At 39.5% G+C, this 26,229-nt stretch overlaps 1 protein-coding gene and 1 pseudogene across 8 annotated transcripts in view; one reads left to right on the top strand and one right to left on the bottom strand.

The window, feature by feature from the left end:
* Positions 1 to 26,229, bottom strand: part of LMO7 (LIM domain 7) — a 217,928-nt gene that overhangs the window by 104,230 nt on the left and 87,469 nt on the right. For all 8 annotated transcript variants that reach the window (XM_070408919.1, XM_070408921.1, XM_070408920.1 and 5 more), the window contains exon 3: positions 24,003 to 24,072. In XM_070408919.1, the coding sequence (XP_070265020.1) occupies positions 24,003 to 24,072 (70 nt within the window). The remainder of the gene's footprint in view (positions 1 to 24,002; positions 24,073 to 26,229) is intronic.
* LOC139005004 (very long chain fatty acid elongase 6 pseudogene) lies at positions 6,051 to 6,972 on the top strand (annotated as a pseudogene).

Raw genomic sequence — 26,229 nt, forward strand, 5'->3', positions numbered from 1 at the left:
TACAAAGGAACCACTTAAAATATAACGTGACTAAACTTCATTGAAGACAAAGAAAAAAATACAATTAATTGGAATACATTCTAATTTTAAATAAAGCCTGTACAGTAAAAAGCAGAATCTTTTAAACAATTTGATGATGCTCAAGTTTAAAACAGACAGAGTTCATAAACAAAGTCACCCATGTCCTAGGCAGCAGGAACAGGTTGGACTGGAATCAGAATTGTAACCTAAATCATGCTTACTGGACTAGAGCCCATTGGTAATTTATTTTATGCGATTTCAGAGAGTTGCCTAAGGGGAGATACAAAATTATAACATTTTCATGTCTGATGAAACATCAAGAAACCACACCCAGCTCAAGATATTAAAAGGGAAGCATGCAACTCACAAAGACAAAGTAAAAACAAAGGGCAAACCTGAAACAAATCTTATCTCACTGGACAGGTAGCCAGGACTCCAAGTTAGTTCTGTCAGCAACCAACTATGTGGCTTTGGAAATACTAACCTTTCTGGCCCCATTTTCCGCATCTGTGATTAGTTTGTGGATCTGTAAACCGTTACCAAGGGCACACGCTTGTGTCTGCAGGGGCAGGGAAGCCCAGCCGCTCCTTGCCCAGCCCTCCACACAAATATTTCATAGCCCAGCTTACATAAAATACTTCATGTCAAAAGCCTGCTCTAAACATTGGTAATTCCTACACCTTGAGGACCAAAGGTGGCTTCTTAAAAAGAAGCCCCCAAAAAAGCTGATCCCTGAAGATCTGATATAACTCCTTTAGGTTTAAGTTCTTCTATAACTATGTATAAAAACAAACACTACATAAACAGAAATAGCAGGATGGCTGAAGATTTTCATATTCTCTCAAATCCCCTCTCCACCCTTTGGCCTTGAATCAATTATGAGGGCAGTCATGAACAGGTGTGTGGTGGAAGGCAGAAGGGTAAATTAGAGAGAGATTAATGAGTCAGGAACAGTACTTGCTATAACAACTGAGGCAAGAGGAGGAAGCCACAGAAATTTACAGATTCCCAGAGTTACATTAGTCTGCTGTAGTATCTCTACAGATTATCTACTGCTGCAGAGCAAGTTGTCCGAAAACTCAGCAGCTTAAAACAATAAACATTATGATTACACACAGTTTCTGAAGGTCAGGAATTTGGGAGTGGCCTAAGCTTGATGGTTGTGGCTTGAGGGTCTCTTGGGTTGTAGACAGATGTCAGGTGGGGCTGCAGTCATGTGAACGCTGACTGGAGGCTGGAAGAAGCTGCTCCTAAGGTGGCTGCCTCAGACAGCTGGCAAATCAGGGCTGGTTGTTGGCAGGAAGCCTCGGTTCTTTGTGGAAATAGACATCTCCACAGAGCTGCTTGATAGAGTGAACCATCCAAGAGAAAACAAGATGGAAGTTGCAATGTCTCATGACCTAGCTTTGAGAGTCACACTTCATCACTGCCTCTTGTCCTGCTGGTTACACAGGTCAGCCTTATTCATTGTAGGGAGGACTAAGAATATAAATAGCAGGGGGTGAGAATTATTGGGGACCATCTTGGGGACTGGAGACCATAGTTCACTTTCTGGCTCCAATGACTCATGTCCTCACTAACCCTTCCCAAGGTGCAGAAAACTCTCATCCCTTTATAAGGTGAGCTCACAACCTGGAATTACATCATCTAAATCAGATCCAGGTACTCATGCGGTGCCTCAGGTATAGTTCCTTAAGTATAGCCCTTGAGCACAGTTCCTCTCAACTTAAATGCCAATGAACTAATAAAACAAGTTACCTAACCTGCCCCACTCCCCAAAACAGGTATAGGGTAACTCCAGTTCCAAGTGTGTAGAAATGAATGCCACTGAGATTCTGAAATCCTGCAAAAGCATTGATTAGTGGGGTGAGCCACTCATTAGAATTTCAGGCCAGGAAATACTTCTTCATGATTTTTTGCTTTACCCTCTGAACGCTTGGTTCACCTTGAATATCATTTTTCCATTTCTTTGAAAAGCAGCTTCTGTTTGCAGCAGTGTTAGATTTCTCAGTTGGCTTCCTCCCCATTAAAATTTGGGGAACTATAAGTCTCTTAGTTTCGCAGTCCTCTCTCCCTTTCAGTTGAAGTTTGGGTGTTTCTGAAAATACAATTCTCTCAAAAATATCCTGTCTAGCCCTGACCGGTTTGGCTCAGTGGATGGAGCGTCGGCCTGCGAACTGATGGGTCTCAGGTTCGATTCCGGTCATGGGCATGTACCTTGGTTGTGGGCACATCCCCAGTGGGGGGTATGCAGGAGGCAGCTGATCAATGTTTCTCTCTCATCGATGTTTCTAACTCTCTATCCCTCTCCTTTCCTCTCTGTAAAAATTCAATAAAATATATTCAAAAAATATATGTCCTGTCTTCTGTGAATGGTATTGGACTTCATTGGATACACCAAAAAGCCACACCCACAAATCCCTTCAAAAGAACACCTTCTCTATCTTGGTCTGCAGAGATGACTGAGGGACACCACCCTAAAACTTCTTAGAAGTCCCATTGCTGGTCTAGATAAATTTGTAAGGCACCACTCTGAATCTTTCTAAGATCTTAAAAGATCTGTAAAAAGCCACATCCTTAGCTTCATCTTTTTTTAATTTAAATCTTTATTGTTGAAAGTATTACATATGTCCCCTTTTTTCTCCCATTGACCCCTTACTGCCCTCACCCACACCCTACCCGAGGCCTCCACCACCCTATTGTCTGTGCCCATGGGTTATGCATATATGCATACAAGTTCTTTGGTTGATCTCTTCCCACCCACCCATCCCTGCCTTCCCTCTGAGATTCCACATCAGCTTCATCTTTAGACCTTGTTTTCCAGGCTGAGCTCTGAATTTGATCTTTGCCAGAAAGCCATGTCTCAATTCTAGCATCAACTGACCAAGGAGGCTGATAATTCTCAAAACCAGCAATTCCTATGCCTGTCATGTTTATCATCCTAACCTTCACTCTCCTGCACTTTACTGTAATCAGCAGAAGGAGGCCAGACAGCACTTTGACATTCCACGTGGAAATCTTTTCAGATCACCTAGTTTATTAGGCACAATTTATAGGTAAAAGGGAATAAATATCAGGTGAGAATCATTGGGACCACTTTAGAAGCTGGCTACAATACTTATACAATAAAGAATACACAACAGTCATTAATTTGTAGAAAATAAACTGTTTTAGAGATGTTGAGTTTCAGGCATCCATACTGAGATGTCCAGCTAATAGTACTGGTACATTGGGGTTAGAGCCCATGAAAAGTATCTGATCTTAAAATATGGTTTGGGGAATCAAAAACTCATTGGTAGTAGTTGAAATGAAGGATGTGAATGAGCCCTCTAAGGAAAAGCAAAGCTAGAGAAGGATGCACAGACACCAATATTTAAGAGGCAGTTAAAAAGAGTCAGAAAGAAAAGAAAAGAAAAGAAAAGAAAAGAAAAGAAGAGAGAGAGAGAGAGAGAGAGAGAGAGAAAGAAAGAAAGAAAGAAAGAAAGAAAGAAAGAAAGAAAGAAAGAGAAAGAACGAAAACAAACATACCCAGCAACCAGAGGAATCAGAGAAAAAGCAGAAGTGAATAGGGTCATGGAAAACAAGGGAAAAGAGAGTTTCAAGATGGGAGAGTCAGATGCTACAAAGAGTTCCAACAAGGCAAGAATAAAAACAGTCCGAAGAATTTGACAATCTAATGCAAATCCTTAGGGAGCATGAACTTCAAGGGGTTAAGACGCAAATAAGTGACATTGAAGATTAGAGCAAGAATCACCCACATTGCAGAAGATCTCCTTCTTAATGCCAACCTAATAGTCTTGCCTCCCACTCAAGTTTCCCATCACTTCTCCAAAAGCTACCATCTCCCTCCGGTGCTAGAATGCTCCGTTTCTAGGAGGAGAGGAGGTGGGGAGAGCACCACCCACTCTCATTCTCCTGACCCCAAATGTAGGAATATTTCCTACTTCCTCCCAGCATTTTCTAGTTTTAAACATGAACAAAATTATACATTTCTAGGGAGTCTTAACTCCTATCTCCATTATAAATCTTGAAAAGAGAGTTGTGAGAAGGACAACATGAGGCCAACACAAATATTCTAACACTAGATTCATAGGTAACATAGGTGTCCAGTAACACTTCCCCTATCAGCCTTTCATTCCACTTTCCTTCCCAAAGCACTTATGCAGTAATGGATTGCCACATCGTCTAGGCAGGTTTCCTTGCTCTTTTATCAGGAGTGGAAGTAGCTGAGAGTGTCAGGGGCCCAGAGTCGAATTAATCATATTTTAACAAGCTCTTATCGATCAATATAAAGGTTCTCTCTCTTTTTAAAAATATTTTCTTCCTCACTCCATACCCTCATTCACTCTCACTTCTCTCCATGAAAAGATGCCTTCTCCCTAAATATATCCCCTAAAGAATCAAAGTGAGATGTTTGAACGAGTACATGCACAGGCATACCTTATTTCATTGCACTTTGCTTTATTGTACTTCAAACATGTTGCATTTTTTACAAATTGAAGGCAAGACCCTCCACAAACAAAAAGATCACAACTTACTTTATTGTGATGCTCTCATTATAGAGGTCTCTAACTGAACCCATATCTCAAAGGCATGCATATACATGCATATTGATAGCCCTCTCCACAATAGTCAAAAGGTAGAGGTAACAGCTAAGATGTCCATTAACAGATAAATGGATAAAGGGTGATGTATCTATATAATGGGATATTATTCAGCCATAGAAAAGAATACAGTAATGATACATGCTACATCATGGATGACCCTCTAAAACATTATACTAAGCAAAATAAACGAAACACAAAAAGGTCACATGGGATATAAAGATGAAGCTGATGTCGAATCTCAGAGGGATATCCCTAATAGGTAAATTCATAGAGACAGGATTCAGGTTGGTAGTTGCCAGGGTTGGTGGGGGCGGGGGAGGATAAAATGGGGAGAAACCACTTAATAGGTAAGAAGTTTTACTTGGGAGTGATGGAAATGTTTAGTGGTTGAACATTGAATGTTCTAAATGCCACTGAGTTATTCACCTTAAAATGGCTAAATTTATGTTATATAAGTTTCATCTCCATACATTATTTTTTTAAAAGGTGCCTTCTCTAATGTGCTTAAAATGTAAATGTCCTTTAAAGTGTCAATTTATGTATGTAATCTAATTTACATAAATAGCATTACAGTCTACATTTTTCTCTTCCACATTAAATCATTTTATTAATAAATCCTCATTAAAGTGTATACTACATCACCTGTGGCTCTTACCCAACCCAAGGTCACTTTCGTTTTTACTAAAAGGACCTAAAAAAAAGTGTGATGACTTCCAACAAACAAGGAACTCTCTACTTGTGAGATCAAACCAATGAGACCCACTTATGCAAAAGTTTCCTGCATGTACAGGTCAAGAGCTATCATAAACAAAAAATGGCTTCATTATGATCAAATCCTAACCAATTCTGAAAAACAGCAAAGCTGTGCTCAGGGCTGTGACCTGAGGGCCATGCAGGCAACACCTCAAACCAAAGCTGCCAGAGCATCCCCAAGAAGTGCTCCCCGTCCTATTTATGATAGGACACCAAAGCCCCTACCTCCTCTCTTTCTGGAATATAAAGTGCCAAAAAGTTAGCAAGTATGTGCCAGCAATCAAGCGGTTGTCACCATTGTTTGAGGTAGAGAAACTGAATCAAGTTCATGCTTTAGAACAGCGGTTCTCAACTTGTGGGTCGCGACCCCTTTGGCGGTCAAACGACCCTTTCACAGGGGTCGCCTAAGACCATCCTGCATATCAGATATTTACATTACGATTCATAACAGTAGCAACATTACAGTGAAGTAGCAACGAAAATAATTTTATGGTTGGGTCACAACATGAGGAACTGTATTTAAAGGGCCAGAAGGTTGAGAACCACTGCTTTAGAATAACGGTCTGGTCGGCCATACCAGAATCACCAGAGGGAGCATACAGAGTCAGCACTCAGGTGATGCTGATGCAAAAAGTGGAGAACAGCTGCCCTGGCCTCTTGCTACACAACATGTGGTCCACGCACCATGAGCACTGGCATCACAAGAGAGCTGTTGGACATGCAGACTCTCCAGATTCATTTCCTCCTTGGGTGGAGGCGGAAGCTGGGAGGAGGAGCCCTGGGAGTGGAGCACAGAAAACACAAATGACTCTGAAGATTAGCCCCGATGAATCAGTGCTGACTGTACAAGAATCTGAATGCGAAAAGCAGTTCAATGAGAACGAAGCCATCCAATGGATGCAGGAAAACTGGAAGAAATCTTTCCTGTTTCCTGCTCTGGATGCTGCCTTTATCATGGGTAGTTGGCACCTAATGAACAAAGGAGCCACGTTTGAACTGAGGAAGCCATTAGTGCTCTGGCCTCTGACCCTCGCAGTCTTGGGCACATTTAATGCTCTTGACTGCTGTCTACATGGTATACATTTTGATGACCAAAGGCCTGAAGCAGTTTGTGACCAGACTTTTTACAATGGGCCTGACGGCTAATTCTGGGCTTATGCATTTGGGATAAGCAAAGCTCCCGAATTAGGAGATACAATAGTCATCATTCTGAGGAAGCAGGAGCTGATCTTCCTGCACTGGTGCCACCACATCACTGTGCCCCTGTTTGCCTGGACTCCTGCAAGGACATGGTTGCCGGGGTGGCTGTTTCATGACGCCGTGATAGTCTCTCACTAGGCCTTGTGAGCGATGGTTTTCCAAGTCCCCCTGGAAGTTTGCCATGTTCATCACCTTGTTCCAGATCACCCAGATGCTAACAGGCTGAGTCACTAACTGTCTGGTCTTCTACTGGGTGCAGCACGACCAGTGTCTCTCTCACTTTCAGAACATCTTCTGGTCCTCACTCATGGGCCTCAGCTACCTTGTGCTCTTCGGCCAGTTCTTTGAGGCCCATGTGGGCAAGCTGGGGAAAACCATGAAGAAGGAATAGTGTGGGAACTGAGGAGGAAGCCATAGCTCAGGGTCAGCAAGAAAAATAATAGACAGAAGAAAATGGCCCAAGGGTTGAAACGGCCCCGGTGAGGTCGGGACGGCCTTGGTGAGGTTGAAACGGCCCCGGTGTGGTAGGGACGACCCCGGTGAGGTTGAAACGGCCCCAGTGAGGTCGGGATGGCCCCGGTGAGGTTGAAACTGCCCCCGTGAGGTGGGGACGGCCCCGGTGAGGTCGCCCTGGTGAGGCTGTAATGGCCCTGGTGAAGCTCAGATGGCCCTGGTGAGGTTGAGACTACTCCAGTGAGGTTGGGACAGATAAAGGGGACCAGTATAGACTGATGAACAGGGGTAGATACAGAGGCAGAGCAACATTGAACAGACTGTCAAACTACAGTGGGAAACCTGGGGAGGGTTTGGGGGGGATTAAGAGATCAACTGAAGGACTTATATGCATGCATATAAGATTAACCAATGGACACAAGACACGGGGGGGGGGGGGGGCGGTGGGTAGGAGCTGGGGGAATGTCAAGGCGGGAGGAAAGGAGACATATGTAATACTCTTTGTAATACTTTAAGAAATAAAAATTATTTTAAAAAAATAAAAATAAAAAATAAATTAAAGGAACTTAGAACACCAAAAAAAAAAAGAAAAAAAGAAAATGGCCCAAGGAATCACACATAGGGTGCAGCTGCAACAAAACAAAACAAAACATATGAGCAAACACAAAACCCAAGGCCGCTTAGGGATCATTAGGCTGATGTAACCCAGTAAGCCTATGACCTTTTTTGGGGTGAGGACTCACTGAGTGCACCTCTATCTCAAAGGACCGCTGCTAGAAGACCCCATTCCCTCTTTACCTGTCAACTTTAGGGCAAATGAGAGCAAAAGTGAGCCAGAGGCAGAGAGAGGGAGGGAGACAGAAAACAAAGGCTATTGACAGTGTAGGAAAAGTATGTACTAAGTGTTATATTTCTCTAAGAATGAAAGAAGTTTTCTTAAGAAACTGTGAGCACAAGCATACACAATCCTTTCTAATCTTTCTGACACTAAACTAGAGCCAACAGAATAGAAAAACATGGAAGAGGCACAAGGTGTATGTCTAGGGCATTAATGCTTTTGCAAAAATTAAAGCCTTTGAAAGGAAGGTTAGTACTTGTAGCCCCCACCAAAAAAGATGTCTTAACCACCTCTTACGAAAACAGATGTAAACAACTATATTTCAACTAAGAAAGGCTGGTGTTTTTCCCTTCCCAGCACGCCTCAGGCTAGTGACTGTGCCAAAACCAAACGGGCCAACATTTTTCCAAGTTTCTTGCTGGGAGGATGAAAACAATGCAGCTCAGTGCCGACGGGGGCAACTCCATCGCAGAGCATCTCTGATAGTTTAACTGTAATTTCTACTCTTAACTGAGATGAGCTATCCTTGCATCAGGTGCCCCAGGGTTTTGAACAGAAGAGTAAATACAGAACAGAAAAGATAAAACTCAACCAAACGATCTGAAAATGGATTCTGTACTACATGTAGGTTCAGCCTAATCCCATTCTTGAGCTAGGAAAGGGGAAAAGTAGTGAGTCGAAGATCAATAAAATGTATACCCCTCCCTATTTAACTTCACACATACTAATAACATTCTACATGAACCCCTGTGGTACAGTCCAATTATATAATTGATCTGAGAGAGAGAGAGAGAGAGAGAGAGAGAGAGAGAAGGAGAGAGAAAGGAAGGGAGACAGAGAGGAAGAGAGGAATAGAGGGAGAGTATGAGGAGAGGAGGAGAGAGATAGAGAGAGAGAGAGAGAGAGAACAATTTATTGTTTCACTTATTTATGCATTCATTGGTTGCTTCTTGTATGTGCCCTGACCAGAGATCGAAACCACAACCTTGGCATATCAGGAAGACACTCTAACCAACTGAGCTACCTGGCTGGAGCCCATATTTTCTATATTTTTGTGAATTTCAAAAAGAAATCTTCAGGTCTCTTTCCTGATAACTGGGTGAAAACTGTTTCAGCATCATCTGTGTTTCTCCCTTAAGCAATGTAAGGTGTGTAAAATGCTCTCTGCTGGTTAAGTAGAGATACTTCAACAAACACTTCATGGGAGTTTGGTCCGAACAATTAACAAAGTGTTCCCTATAGACTTACCTCCAAATTTTAAATGATATAAAATACACGTCATACTTTTGGCCAAATCAGAAGACATTCTTCCTGTTTCAAGCCGCTTCAGAAGTGTTTTAAAAGGGACTTTTTCTCTGGGACTCAGAAAAATCAATTTATTAAGAGCCACACTCTTTAAAATAAAAAGCTTGTTAATATATTATTGGAATATTTCAGTCCTTTACAAGCCAAATAAATGTGTAAACATCCCTAGTATTTCAAAGAGGCAATTATGTTAACTTATTCAATGTGATATATTAGTATCCCAATTGGTTAAGTGGCTTAATGATTAGACAAACTAGTTGAAAAGACTGGGGACTACTACACTGCATAGATTATATACATGTAACTACACATGTATACACACAGATGTGGAGATACACTGAACTTCCAAGCCCAATTAAATAGAAACACTTTTTCTGGCTAGCAGGAAAAAAAACTATTATTTATCTTTCTTATTTTAAAAATATATCTTCATTGATTTCAGAGAGGAAGAGAGAGAGAAACATCAATGATGAGAGAGAATCATTGATCGGCTGCACGCCCCCCACTAGGGATCGAGCCAGCAACCTGGACATGTGCCCTTGACCAAGATCGTACCCAGGACCCTTCAGTCCGCAGGCCGATGCTCTATCCACTGAGCCAAATTGGGTAGGGCTGTTTATCTTTCTTGCTTTATTTGAGAGGGGACCAAAAAAGGGACTTTCCCCAAATTTTTATTTTAGCTTTCATTATGCTGTCATTCATGAGCCAGAGCTCTCTGCTTCTCTGTCAGAGAGGACAAAGGCTTTCTCAGCATCTTGTTTATGTGTGGAACTTAAAAGAATAAAATTTTATCCCATTCTGTGTGAATGGTTTGAACAATGAACAAAGAATCCACACAGAAGCTGTTACATCTATGTTAAATTATTGAGAACATCTATGATGGCTTGACATTGGTTCATAGATGTGAAACAATTGATGGAGGGAGTATTATTATTATTATTATTATTATTGCAAAAGCTGGCATGAGCTGAAAAGATAGGTCCTGCTATTGCAACTAATAGGTCATTAGGATACAACTAAAGTTATTTTGAGCTTTGAAAATACATGACACCGTGCAATAAGCTTTCTTTTCCCTATAACAGAAAATAAGCAGAATAATTAAAATGGAGGAAAGGTCACATAAAAAACAACGCAGACTATCCAGCCCCAGCCCAGACCTGCTGAATTAGAACCCATAATTCTAAGGAGATCCTCCAGGTGATTTGAGTCTCTGTGCTCATAAGTTTTCTGGTAAAGAACAATATAAGAAAAATATTTCCAAATATAACTTAAAGCAGTGCTTCTCCTTAGTGTGAACGTGAATCACCTAGATGTTAGAGAGTTCCCATGAGGCCATCATCAGAAGTACTTGAATTTGGTTCTTAGGACATACTGAAGGTGATCACTCAAAATTAACAACTCCCTAGTAGCAGCGTAATAACTATAATACATCCAAATTTGCATTTTAATTACACAGTTTCCCATTAAGAAAGCACGGTAGTCACAATTTTGATCAGCTGACACTAGCTTTTTTACTCTTGTGGAGAATTCATTCTCTATTTTATGGCTTAGCTAATAAATGTAAGCTGTGAAGTAACACCTACATTTTATAACTATGTTATGTAGGCCAACACTCAGAGATCTAACTTCAATAGTTATTTGTGAGAAAAATAAGCAACTAGTGCGTTCTTGGAGTTGGCTTGTTTGTTTGCTTTTGAAGGTTTTCCTTGGGTCCTTATTTCTCTACAAAGACACACTGAGCCTAAGGAGAGCAGTAAGCTTTTGTCACATGTGAAAGCAGGAATAGGAACCACCCAGGAATGCTTAAAAGGAATTGCCAAGTGACACCCAGGAGATTATCCATGATAATTATGCCAGAAGCTTGGTGATTTGATTTTCCTCCAGCACTGTTTGGCAGACCAGGAGCAAAAACCAGACCAAGAGAGACAGAATTAAGATTGGCAAGATAGGGCAGCAAAGGAATGAGGGCTGAGGGTTCTGGTTAAAAGCTAGCTATTGAAATGCTTAATCAACTCAGGTGACAATTAACTACACAGAAGCAATAACAGGCTTTGTCAAATTGCAGCATGAAATATGGCACAGTCTTGCATATTATTCAAATTAAACTTTATATCAAAAGTGAATTCTAAAATATAGTCACTCTTTTAAAATATGCTGAAATTGATGCTTAAGAAATTCTGACTGAGCACAGACTGGTGGCTGCCAGAGGTGGAGGGGTGGGGGTGGGCAGAAAGGAATGGGAATAAAAAGAGAAGAGTTCTGACCTCAAATTATTCATGTTTTATGTTCCAAAGTAAAACAAATAAATAATTGCTTAAAGAAACATGTCATAATGACACTAACAGGCATAGTTTATGAAGCAATAAAGCATGTCTAATGAAGAAAAACAACAGTAAAACTAGCTCACTGAGAATTCGCGTTCCTTCATGCAGCAGCTCCCACCCCCCTTCAGAGAATCGCTTTTACAAGTGATGCATCTGGATCATCAGATTAAGCTTTTTCAGCCTCAGGGAATCCCTACTTTATGAGGCTGACTCACTTTTAGTCCTTTCTATGTCAAGAAGGTTCCGAAATTCCCTCACTGTAACTGTAAGACATTGTCCCCAAGTCTAGGTGATATGGAGGCTGAGAAATCCCAGTCTGCCCATCTGCAAGCTGGACACCCAGGAGAGCTGATGGTCTAGTTCCAGTCCTCATCCAGAGCCTGAGAACCAGGAGAGTCGATGTAATGGTGTAAGTTTCCGTTCAAAAACCAGCAGGCTCAAGACTCAAGAAGAGCTGGTATTTCAGTTCAAATCTGGAGGCAAGAAAAGACCAATATCCCAGCTCATCCCCTCAGGCACAGTAGTTTCCTCTTACTCAAGGAGGGTCGCCTTTTTGTTCTAGCCAGGCCTTCAACTAATAAGTTACGGCCCACCCACATGAGGGAGGGAAATCTGCTTTACTTAGTCTGCCAGTTCAAATATTAACCCTCACTGACACACTCAGAGTGATGTTTGACAAAATATCTGGACACCCCGTGGCCCAGTCCAGTTGACACACAAAACTAATCATCACAACCACTGAAAGTGTTCTTTAACTGGTTCTCCTGTTTCTCTTCTTGATTTGCTTTAGTCTATTCTTCACACACCAACTAGTGATTCATTTACATTTTTTTTTTTTTTTTACATTTTAAATGCAATCTACTCACCAAAGTCCATGAAGCCTTATAAAACCTTGAGGACTACCTCTCCACCTCACTCTGTTTCAGACCCACAGTTCTCCTCGCTGGCCCAACTTCATCCTGCCTTGATACCGGTCTCTTCCTTCTGACTGGAAAACTCCCACCCATTCCCATATCTTCCCACTCCCTCACTTCATTCACACCCTGATAAATGTCAACTCCAGAAATGAGAGGTCCCTGAGCACCTTCTCTAAAATACTTATCATACATGCACTCAATCAATCTCTACCCATTGACTTATTTTTTCAGTGTAATTATTGGTAACTGACAGGTATTATATATTGCTCACTATAGTGATTGGCATCTGACAGGTTATTACTGACTTACTGACTGTGCTCCATTAGAGAGGAACTTTCTCTGCCTTATTTGTGGGCGTGTCCCAAATTCCTAGAACAGTACCTGGCACACAGTCGGTGTTCAATAAACACTTTTAGGAAAGGAGAGATAGTCATGGGCCTAAAAACCATCAAGTAACCAAGGTCCTCATACCAGTCTTATACTGGGTTCTATTTCTTATTACCTCATTTGCTTTTTCCTTTCCAATTTCTACATAACAAAAGGTGCCTAAAGAGAAATGTTCCAAATGTTTTTGTATCTGCATAAAACCAGATATAATCCTATGTATGATATAATCCTATTCTGAATCATTTTTTAAAAAAAACTCCACAAGTTAATTATAGTGCTGCTTTAAGAATTCTAATTCATTAATGTTTAAAAACAAGATTGCCCTCAAGGCTGAAAGTTGGCATATAAATGCTCACGTAGATTTAAAAACAAGTAAGTTTTGGCACTCTAGGGAAGAGCTCTACACTTGTGTCAATGCCATGACTAAGAGATTGTGGCTGCAAATAAAACAGGAGTTTCCTGATCCACTGTGCTGCATCATTATGTGGGCACTGGAAACAACTTCAAAGTTGGCATTAAGCTTTTAAGTTTACACCCTTGGCGATACTTATCTGTAATTGGGAGTTGGAGAGAAGTAGAGAGACAAGGAGACTCTGGAAGAAATCTCCTAAAAATGCTTTATAAATAACTTCACCATTATTGACTTATTTATCTGCCACTTATGTGGAGGTGTTAGACATTTGGATATTTAACAACTAATATTGGTTACTTTGAAGACAGCCAATGCACACTCCCCATTCCATCTATTTTCTCAGACTTACTAGTAATTATTGGATAACACCAAACTATTTCAAAATACAGGTGGTAATCCACAGAAATTTCAGTAAAATATACATTAGAAAAAAGATGATTAAAATACAACCATGGAAAATGTCATTTGCATAGTGTAGAGTAGCCTTATTTTTAGTAAATGCCTAATTTATAAATATAATTTCTTGCACAAGTGTAGACAATACATTAATAATGGCAATACTATAGGACTCTCCTATATCTTAATTAAGAAGTAAGAAAAAGCCGAAACCGGTTTGGCTCAGTGGATAGAGCGTCGGCCTATGGACTGCAGGGTCCCAGGTTCGATTCCGGTCAAGGGCATGTACTTGGGTTGCGGGCACATCCCCAGTAGGAGGTGTGCAGGAGGCAGCTGATCGATATTTCTCTCTCATCGATGTTTCTAACTCTCTCTCTCTCTCCCTTCCTCTCTGTAAAAAATCAATAAAATATATTTTTTTTAAAAAAAGAAGAAAGAAAAAGCACTCCCTGTTTATTGTTACTAGTGTTTTCTTTATAAAGAAAATAATGAAACTGACATAAGAGTGGTTTACATTTTAGTGTTTGAGGCATAATTACATAAGTTGTCACAATGGTTTAGCTTTCCTTTGAAATAAAAACATTTCTTTAGCATAGTTTTAATCATGAAACTACAAATGAGCAGTTGTAATCCAGTTTATTGGTATCGTTTAACCTTTACTATCTCCATTAGGAAATAGAAGAAAAGGAAACAAACCATCTTTTAATTCAACAAAATACCTAGATCTGATCCAACACATATAAATTGTCCCAATACAGTGATATGTGTGAAATGAACAAACATTAAAGAGAATGGTAATTTATAGAAACAACTAGCTTTCATTATGTATCAGTTGTGAGGAAATCAAGAACATGAAAACTAAGTCAGAGTTGAGGCAGAGTAGTGTGATGAGAGGGGACCTCCAGCTTTGTTCCCCATCCATTTGGAGATGGGGATCATGGCAGCCAGAATCAGCTCTGTATGGACGCTGTTCTTGCGGGCTAAGCAATCAAACAGGCAAGGATGAATGGATCAAAAAGAATTTGCTTGGTGAAAGCCCTTCCCAAATTTGCTATGTGAAAGATCTCCTCAAGCAAATGTATAAAATCAGCAATAAAATTCAAAAACAGAGAAAATACTACTGATCTTACCATTAAATGGTTATTCTAAACTAGTTCTACAATACTATCTTCCCATGCTGTCACTTGTTATCAGTATTTTCTATACATCAACATCCAAATACATTCACAAAAATATCTTGCTTATTATCAACTATATTCCCTCTGAGACACATACTGGGTTTGGCCCAACAGAGAATAACTCTCAAATTACCACAGTGGTAAGCAAAGCATATATTGGCTGCTCATCCAATTTTATATTCCATTCTTATTCCTTGAGTATTTTCTCTTAACCATACAGAATCTATTTCTGCCTCCTACCCAGAAAAGTGCTACCCTTGAATGAAAATAGTAATTATATTTGTACTTCTTCTATTATTTCAACTTGGATGAGAAAGAGGAGGAAACAGAAGTGGGCTTTCTTTCCCCCCTAAAAACTGTCTTGAGTTCTCACATTTTATTTTCTTATTTGTGTTTATTTGATTTTATTTATAGAAAGAGCTCACAAGCTCAGTGTCCCACAAACCTCTCCTCTTCCCACCCCCTTGGCTCCTCTTCCCCTGAGGAAAGGAATGGGATAGAGTCCCTGCCTGAAAATGGTTTTTTAAAAAGCACATGATAAAACCTTGATAAGAATATTTAAATTACATAGCTGATTCCTCAGGTTAATTTTCTATCACTGCTGCAAGGGAAACACTAGATGTTTCAACAGTGACCTTGACACAGACTTAGCTTGCACTACCTGCTGACACCCAGCACAGGTACAAGAACGTTAACCACTAATAACCTTGTGAGAAAGGGCAGTTAGAATGGACCCATAAACTTGCCTTATAAACTGACAAATCCAGCCACTGACGCTGGCTGGTATCTTTGCATTTCCTGCATTCCTGAGTGAGGAGACAACCTGCCCAGCCTCTACAGTCACACCTTACACATTCCACTCTCCACAGTAATCTGAAAGAGGAACCCTTTAGGCAGGGCAAAGATGTTCAAATTCAGCCCATATTTTTGATGCAAGTGTGGGTATACTGAGGATTTTTCTATTGAGCCCACTGATAAGACACAAACATTCACACAAATGAATGGCTCAAACCAAGTTTTCTGAAATACCATTGCTTTTCAAAGGGAATGACAAGCATGAGTAGGTCAATGAAATCTATAGTCATTCAGCAAACTAGGCCATGTACTAGTAAAGGGGCAGTGTTTACTTTCTTGATTCTTTAGCTCAGTGGTTCTCAACCAGGGATGATTTTACCCTATAGGGTCATTGGCAATGATGAGATATTTTCAGCTGTTACAAATGGGAGGTGGGGACCATGATGCTACTGTTATCTAGTGAGTAGAGGCCCAGGATGCTGCTAAACATTCTATAATGAACAAGGCAGACATCCACAACAAAGAGTTATCTGGCCCAAAACATCAAAAGTCATTAGGACCAAGGCTGAAAAATCTTGCTTTAGTAGCTAAATACAAATAAGTCATTGCAGGTCCAAGATGACTATAAGTCATATTGTATTTCATGCACACTAACACATCAGATGGCAAACATTATTCTGGTTCAACAGTTTTCACCATCAGAATATCTTGTTTGCACAAAATAATACTAATGTAAAGTGTAATTGAAAAAAAAATTAAAAATAAAAGAATTATCTTGCCTGCTTCTCGTGGTTTTGTATTGAGCTTGAATCTTTTTATTCCCAAATAAAATTATCATTTTGAGTTTCAATGATTTAAACATACCCACCATTAACACCAGCTACGTTTTTGGAAGACTCAAACTCCTGAGTTAGAATTTTTTTCTAGTATGACTTTGTAAAGAATAGGAAGGACAGAAAAGATAAGGAGAAATCAATCTATATATATATATAAATAAAAGCCTAAGCGACAGTTCAACCGTTGGACCGTTCGCTATGGCACGCACTGACCACCGGCGGGGGACTCGGGGGAAGATACTCAATGCACAGGCATGGAAACATGAAACAGACTGATGTATCTCAGAGGGAAGCAGGGAGGGGAGAAGGTGGGAAGAGATTAACCAAAGATCTTATATGCATACTAAAGGCCCAGTACACATATTCGCTGGGGGGATCAGGCCAAAACTGGCAGTCTGACATCCCCTGAGGGGTCCTGGTTTGCAAGAGGGTGCAGGCCAAGCCAAGGGACCCCAGTGTATTTATAATATAAAACTCACTCAAGTAAGAAGAACCACATCTCTTTGGTAACATGGTTACTGTCTTCCCAAATAAAAAATAATAATCATCATGAATACTTCAAGCAAAGCAGTCAATATATTTCTAAATTATCTAAACATCTCTTCCTGTATTGTCATTGCTTATGTTTTTCACACAGGCCCATGTGCACAGGTAAATCCATTGCCATGGCTGCCAAGCCAAATATACATGGTAACTGACATAAAATGGACACATTAAAGCTGCAGGAAAGAAAATAAGAAAGGAGAAATGGAAGAGGGGGATTGGAGTGCTACAATCATTCAGGTTAACAAAATTACACAGAAGTTGTGTAATTCTTACTGTATTTGACATAACTTGATGTATCTACCCCACACAAGCCTCATTCACAGAACTCATGTCAATCCACACACATGAACTAAGTGGGCCAAAGGGAACCAACACTCCTGATCACAGCCCATTTGGCTAAGACGACTTTCTTCTCAAGGAACTGGTCGTGCACAGGCTGGCCATGATATCGGTAGCCCGGAATGAAAAAGTAACCTGATCTATTCAGATTTCTCTCTTGAGAATCTTAACTAGGAGACACCATTCCCAACAGGAAAAAGGTAATCATGTGGAATGCAGTTGCCATGTTTATGCTGAGCACTGGAGTAACAGGAGAATTCTCCCGAAATCCTCACAAGAGGACACTCTACATCTCACTTAGCTTGAAAGCATTACTGAAAAAGCATTAACTGCATGCGAAACTGGTAAATTTTGATTAATGCCTTTGGATGTATCAATGTCAACTTCCTGTCTTTATTCCTCCAATGTCCTTACCTGTCTTTGTTCCTCCAATACATCCCTATAAACTAGAAAAATGCTTGCCCCAATAGGCACTCCATTATTCCTGGTTTTACTACTGTACCCACAGTTAAGCAAGAGGTTACCATCTGGGAGGAAATAGGTGAAGGGTACTGGTTGTTTGAGTTTTTTGTTTTGTTTGCAACTTTCTGTGAGTCTACATTTATTTCAAAATAAAAAGTTTTTTTAAAGCATGTGTTAACTGAGACATTTACCTGTCTGTATTAGTTTCCTAGGGCTGCCATAACAAAGTACCACAAAATTGGTGGCTTCAAACAACAGAGATTTATTGTCTCACAATTCTGGAGCAAGAAGTCCCAAAATCAAGGTATCCCCAAAGCCAGGCTCCCTAGGAAACCTGTTGGGAAACTCTTCCTTGCTGCTGGTGGTTTGCTGTCAATCTTTGGTGTTCCTTGGCCTGTAGATGCATCATTGCAATCCTCAGTTGTCACACAGCACTCTTCCTATGTATCTGTCTTCATATGGCCATCTTACCATAAAAACACCAGTCATAGATTAGGTGCCCACCCTACTTCAGTATGACCTCATCTTAACTAGTTACATCATCTGCAACAACCTTATTCGAAAAAAAGATCACACTAGTCGAACCGGTCTGGCTCAGTGGATAGAGCATCGGCCTGGGGACTCAGGGATCCCAGGCTCGATTCCAGTCAAGGGCATGTACCTTGGTTGCGGGCACATCCCCACTGGGGGGCGTGCAGGAGGCAGCTGATCAATCTCTCTCATGGATGTTTCTGGCTCTCTATCCCTCTCCCTTCTTCTCTGTAAAAAGTCAATAAAATATATTTTTTTTAAAAATCACACTTTGAGGTAGTGGGTTTTAGAACTTCAATATATTATATCTTTGGGGACAGAGTACAGGGGGCACAATTCAACTTATCACACTATCCCATTAAAAAAAAACTAATTTTAGGGCCTATCATTTTTCATGGAAATCATATTTATTCATTAATTTAAAAATCTTTGATCTCCTATATGTACCAGTCACTATGTTATATGCTGTGAACACAAAAATTACTAATATGAAGTCTGGCTCAGCTTCTTCAACTTTCTTTTCTATAAATGTCAAAATCTAAGCCTTCTGACTTACTCCTTTTTAAAAAAATGATTGATTTTAGAGGGAGGAAGGGGGAGAGAGGGAGGGAGAGAGAGAGAAGGAAAGAGAGAGAAAGAAGCATCGATGTGAGAAACATCGATCAACTGGGGATCAAACCCACAATCTGGGTATGTGCTCTGGGAATCCAAGCTGCCACCTTTCAGTATATGGGACAACACTCCAACCAACTGACACCAGCCAGGGCTGACATGCTCCTTCTTAAAGAATTCTTCGAGGTCAATCTTCATAGTCCCACTATAACTGCTCATGGATGTCAAAGTCACAGTCTACTGTAATTCTCTGTAGAACATTTATTATCTGATGCTTTCTTGCTCATTTGTCAATTAATTTGCTTGATCCCTATTCCCTATAAGCACTTTGCAGGTAAGGTCCTTACTTGTCTTTGTTCCTCCAATGCATCCCTATAAACTAGAAAAATGCCCCAATAGGCACTCCATTATTTATTAAAAGAATGAATGTGCTACCAAAGAACATTCATTGAATATCTGTGTGTCAGACCATCTATATATCATCCATTCCCATCCTCATAACAACCCTACTAGATAGATACTAGAGCTCTAATTCACACTTGAAATTAAGGCTTTGGGGTTTGCCACAACCATTATGCCACACAAGCATCAGAGGAAGGAATCAAATGAGGCATGATAACAACTCCAAATCAATTGAGCTTAGTCCACTTCTGAGGCTATGGTCACACTTCTACTCCTACATTCAATTGAAAATGCTCATTGTCCTGTATTTGGGAAATCATCCAATTTAATATGCTGGAAATGCATTTCATTTTAGTTTCTAGAGATAAAATCCAAACCAGATAGAATTTCTGATGCTTGAAATAGAAGTATTTGGAGAGATCTTGGATTTAAAATTACATTTGTGATTTCATCTCATCACAGAATCAGGAGATTGAATAAAACCTCTGGGACCAACAACAAACCACCACAATTCAAGCATTCCAAATAGGCAGGGTGTTTGAGATCAAAAGCTAATTTCATTTAAAATGCATGTAATTAACCCAAGAAATGATGATTTAAAGTCTAAGCATTAAACTAAGAATAGCTTAAGCCATTGGAGAAGACAGAGAATACTTTCAATATAATTTGAACTTTTAATTTTCACAGAAGTTATTTTAATATAAAGTATATTTAGTTTATTAAACTGAATATTCTTAGAAAGACTTCAAAAACCAAATTTCTTTAATTTATTCCTTAATACCTTGCAATGTACTCTATTACTAGAAGTAATTCATATATATTCATATATTGTGATACATTCATATATAGCTAGAAAGATATTTTCTAATAAAAATACTCTGCAACTAATTCATTTCTGTCAAAATTATGATGAAATTTTATTTTAGTTATTTTTTAAATTAAATTTATTGGGGTGACATTGGTTAATAAAATTATACAAGCTTCAAATGTATAAGTCTATGTATGATACATGATCTGTATATTGCATTGTGTGCCCACCACCCAAAGTCAAATCTTCTTCCATCACCTATATTTGACCCCTTTTCCCCTTTACCACCTCCCCACCCCCCGACTCAATTTTTATGACAACTGCAAACCCAAACATTTTGGTATTGGTACATTTAATTCTTCATGCCTTTAACATCTGCATACATATCATAGCCAAACAGAAGGTTTCTGAGAATATTATAAGCACAACTTAACTATTCCAAAGAATATTTTTTCCTTTACATTCTAATTATTAGCTCTTAAACTTAGTGTTTTTTGAAATTAAATTTCTTAACTGAATTCTAACATCAACCTTGATTTTTAGGTATTACTAACATTTTCAATATTATCCATCATTTGCATTTTAATTATAAATTACTTATTTCCAAAGACATGGACCCACCTTATTATTGGTCTCTTCAGTGTCTTTTTTTTTTCTCCTTTCTTTATTTTTAATTGAACTTATTGGAGTGACAATGGTTAAGAAAATTATACAGGTTTCAGGTGCACAATTCCACAACACATCATCTGTACACTGTATTGTGTGTTCACCACACCAAGTCAAGTCTCCTTCCATCACCATCCATCCCTCCTATAACCTTCCCTCCTCTCTTTTTTTTTTTAAATCTTTATTGTTCAGATTATTACAGTTCTTCCTCTTTTATCCCCCCCATAGCTCTCCTCCACCCGGTTCCCACCCCACCCTCTGCCCTTACCCACCCCGCCCCCGCCACTGTCCTCATCCATAGGTGTACAATTTTGCCCAGTCTCTTCCCGCACCCCCACACCCTTTCCCCCCGAGAATTGTCAGTCCACTCCCTTTCTATGCCTCTGACTCTATTATATTCACCAGTTTATTCTGTTCATCAGATTTTTTATTCACTTGATTTTTAGACTCACTTGTTGATAGATATGTATTTGTTGCTCATAATTTTTATCTTTACCTTTTCCTTCTTCTTCCTCTTCTTAAAGGATACCTTTCAGCATTTCATATAATACTGGTTTGGTGGCGATGAACTCCTTTAGCTTTTTCTTATCTGGGAAGCTCTTTATCTGACCTTCAATTCTGAATGATAGCTTTGCTGGATAAAGTAATCTTGGTTGTAGGTTCTTGCTATTCATCACTTTGAATATTTCTTGTCACTTCCTTCTGGCCTGCATAGTTTCTGTTGAGAAATCAGCTGACAATCATATGGGTACTCCCTTGTAGGTAACTAGCTCTTTTTCTCTTGCTGCTTTTAAGATTCTCTCTTTGTCTTTTGCTCTTGGCATTTTAATTATAATATGTCTTGCTGTGGTCCTCTTTAAATTCCTTTTGTTTGGGATTCTCTTTGCTTCCTGGACTTGTAAGTCTATTTCTTACACCAGGTAGGGGAAGTTTTCTGTCATTATTTCTTCAAATAGGTTTTCAATATCTTGCTCTCTCTCTTCTTCTGGCACCCCCATAATTCAGATGTTGGTAAGCTTGAAGTTGTCCCAGAGGCCCCTTACACTATCTTCATATTTTTGGATTCTTTTTTCTTTTTGTTTTTCCAGTTGGGTGTTTTTTTGCTTCTTCATATTTCAAATCTTTGGCTTGATTCTTGGGATCCTCTAGTCTACTGTTGGATCTCTGTATAATAATGTTTATTTCAATCAGTGTATGCTTAATTTCTAGTTGGTCCTTTTTCATATCCTCGAGGGTCTCACTAGACTTATTGAGGGTCTTAGTAAATTTATCGGCGGTCTCACTAGACTTATTGAGGGTCTTACTAAATTTATCGGCAGTTTCTAGAAAATTCTTGAAAAACCTTAAAACCATGGTTTTGAACTCTATATCCAGTAGTTTGCTTTCCTCCATTTCTGTCATTTGTGATCTGTTTCTTTGTCTCTGCTTTTTGGCTGCTTTCCTGTGTTGACAGAGTGGCTTTCTGTGCTAGGTGTTCTATAGGGCCCAGTGGCTCAGCCTCCCCAATTACCTGAGGTGGACACTCTTGGTGCACCCTTTTGTGGGCTGTGTGCACAGACTTGTTGTAGTTAAGCCTTGATTGTAGTTGGTATCACTGGAAGAAATTGACCTCCAGGCCAATTGGCTGTGAGAATCAGCTGTGTCTACGGTGGGAGAACTTCTGTGCTGAAGACACCCTTCTGGGACAAGACTTGCTTCAGTGGGGCTTTGGGGCTCACTGAGTCTGCCCCCTGAGTGTGTCCCTTGTGGATCTGAGGAGTTGTAATCTGGATGGTCCCACTCTGACCACTGGGTACACTGGCTCTTGGATCTCTAAGGAGGTGCTAATTTAGCCTCTGCCTGAGGCTTCCCAGCAGGAGCTATGGAGAGATCTGCAGATTCCTCTTCTTTGTTTGGGGTTTGGAGGTGCCCAGATGAGGCCCAGCTGTGAAGCAATACAGTCTGCTGTGGGGTGTTGGGCCTTCTTTTGGATGATCTGGATCTCTCTGACCCAGCTGCAGTTTGTTAGGTAATTTTAGATTGCAAAGGGCCAGGTCATTCATATGCAAAAGCCTCTGCGCACAGCTTGGGTGGGGCAGGATCTCAAAGAATCAACAGGGCGGAGCAAACAGCTATGGCTGATCCTCAGCCCTGCCCTAAGAGGTCCCGGGTCTCAATGGCCCACGGTAACTGCGGCAAGCACCTCTAAGAGAAAGCCGCCCTCGAGTTCTGCCCACTGCCAGACAGTCCAGTTTCTCCCCATATGAGTCTGGGTCCCCAAAGACTCACCCAGAACTGGAGTCAGGGCCATCAGCAGCTTGTGTCTCCCTCCCAATAGAAAAAGACAACCATGTCCTCAGTTGCCAGCCCTTTCCACGTGCACCTCCGTACCTCTGCACTTTACTTCCACACCTCCTCTGAGTCTCTGTGCTTTTCTCTTTCCTTCTAGTTGTAGAATTTCCACTCAGCCAGCCTTCCTGTGATTCTGGATGATGTCCATTTTGTCTTTCAGTTGTATTTTTGAAGTGGTTGTGCAAGGCAGCAATTTCAGGTGTTTACCTATGCCGCCATCTTGATTTCTCTCTTCAGTGTCTTGACCCACCAAAATATTTATATAATGACAGTGTGGGGTATTTTTCATATGCAAAATTCTAAATTTAAAGCTAAAAATCTAGAGAATCATCCATAGTCATTTTATGGATAATATTACTGAGGCAAAAAAAAAAAAAAAAAGACATGTCCAACATCACACAGGATGCTGGTAGGAAACCTATTACATAAAGTAAACGAGCCAGGAGGTCTTGGGGCATTTTACAAATACACTCCAAGACCTGTGTGTTGGGTAAGGGTAATGCATAAACAGTACCAGAAACGGAACAAAGGGTAAACATTGGACAGTTTCCCTAAACTGTGGTCAACTAGCAAACAATGTCTGCAGGCTGAGCTTCAAAGGAATGTGATCACAAACAAATGCAATTTGTAGAAGAAATAAGCCAAGAAAGGGGATATATGAGGTTTGAGGGCACAAAAATCAAAACAAACAAAAAATAAATTAAATAAAATCTTCCAGCTGAAGGGAAACAGAGAGAGGTACTAAAGGTGTGCGGAGGACATCACAAAACATGCTTTTTTTGAGCAAAAAATCCCAAACCTAATTTCTATAATAATTCCAGATAAGAGAACCTGTCATTTCAAAAACAAAGAGATCTAGTTTTGAAGAGAATTTATTACTTACCAAACCTGCTATTGGTGTGGACAGTCTATTGATCTTCTTTATGACACCAGGTTTAAGCTTATTAATCAAACTGAAAGTGAATAAAGAAACAAGATAAGCAATTACAAGAGTGCCAATATCAATTTAATGTTCTTTTTAACATTCTCAAAAATCATATATGTCACTATTCCATCCCCAATATGTTATTCGGAGCTAAGAGCCCCACAGAAAGCAAACAGCTGAGAAAACAATTCCAGAAAGAGCCAGAACAGTGCTGCCAACAATGGTGAGTTGTTCTCTTAGACCAGAGACATACTTCTCCATCCAAAGCCAAGTCCTTAAAATAGTGAGCTCCCCATCTATTAAAGAAAGGTAATATTTGATTGTTGCAAACTGCCAGTTTAAGAATCGCTTCATTATAATTTAATTCACTTGGTCCTAAGAATACTTTTTTCTATTAATCATTTTCATTGATTCTTTTCTCAAACCAATCCTTTTTAATTTTATTTATATGAAGTTTGACAGTACTATTTATTCCTATTTACCCTTTTATATGAAAAATAAAAAACAAAAATAAATTAATGCAGCTATAAGTAATTAATAATGTTCATAGGCTCTTCTTAGAGTTCAACATACAATATATATATAGCTATATATATATATACTTATGTAAACATTTGAATGTCTGAATGTAAACAGATCCCTATTTTAAAAGTTAATTTCAATGCTATATACTATTCTGTCATATTTAAAGGGTGCAGTGGGAACTCATCCTCATAGCCAACTAGTTCTTATGGGTAACTCACTCAAGTCCATGATTGATTGCTTTGTTACCATAGCAAAATGACTGAATGAAAAATTAAATTAAATGTACCAGAACTCCCCAAAATAACCTGAAAGTTACCTCAAACTCTAACACTGAACAAATTTAAACTGCTGTGACAATCTACAAAGATATATGTCTCCACGCTCTAGAATACCAAAATAGAACACAGCTTTGATGACTACAACTTGGAGTACACTTTTTGGTTCTAAATCTAGATTATTGTGAATTCTATTTTTTTGTGGTTCACTAGTACAGTGCCAGGCCACAGAGATATTTAATACTAAAAGAATGCTTTTCTATTAGTTCTAGCGTGGTTAATTAATCATTAATTACTGCCATAAAGCAGTAACTTGAAACAATGACTTTCCACCCACAAAAAATAAAAATTTATTCTGTAACTGAGCTCCACTAGGAAAGCAAAGAAAGGAGAAAAAAAATCAAACGTTATTAACTCACTGGTCTCCTCTCCACAATGAACGACAGAAAAAAAAAAAAATCTGACACTTGTGGAATGTCACTCGTTCAACATTCCAGAGATTTATATACACACTTGAGTGTGCTAAAAATAAAAAAGACAAAAGTCTCAATTTAATGACCTTCAGAATGTCGTTCAACTGGATTCAAAAGGGTGGATTATGAAGACTTAGTCTGGTGAACAAAAGATGTTTTTCTGTTTTCATAGTTTCTTGACACAAAGATCTTTAGAAAATTTAATAAAACCATCTCCTCGACTTTATTTTCTAGAAGTGTTAACTCCTTGATTCCTAATTTCTTATTTATTCACTAAAAGCCATGTGGGAATTGAACAGGCTTATAAGAAATGAGAGTTCCAAATTAACTATTCTAGCTGTTCCTTATTAACCAGGTATTTCTAAATTCCATTAAAGGTGGCATTCTTACAATGCATAGAAGTAATAACTGAAACATTACTTAATAGGAACATATTCTGGCACAATATAAGTCAAGAAACCTGTGGTAGTTGACCCCTAGCTTGGCAGTGACTTTCCAACAGTTAACTTGGATCTTAAAACATAACCTTCCATTAACATTAAATGTTGAAGACCAACATGAGACAGGGCAACGTAGAGAGAGAATGTCAGGGAAGGCTAACATTCATGGTCCTTGTTAGAGGAAGAGTGTCATACATCCCGCCTCCACCCATTTGAGTCACTGGGGACTTTGTCCAGATCATTCCACTTACCTGTTTACTTCACTGGTTATTTTTGTATTACAGTGTTAGTAATATCAAGAGCACTTTTTAAAAAGACAGCTTCTGGGATGGATAATACTCTCAATTAAGTCAGCCAAAGGAAGTAAGGGACTGAGGTAAAGAAAACAGCCGGATAAATATTGTCTCCCTGTAATGAGTTGACTCCTCCCTCATCAGAAGGTTCCAGAGCTATTACTTAGAAACAACAAATG

The sequence above is a fragment of the Myotis yumanensis genome, unplaced genomic scaffold (genome assembly GCF_028538775.1).
Source record: "Myotis yumanensis isolate MYYU_CA2020_CCGP unplaced genomic scaffold, mMyoYum1.0.hap1 SCAF_3, whole genome shotgun sequence".
In the NCBI taxonomy this organism is placed as follows: Eukaryota; Metazoa; Chordata; class Mammalia; order Chiroptera; family Vespertilionidae; genus Myotis; species Myotis yumanensis.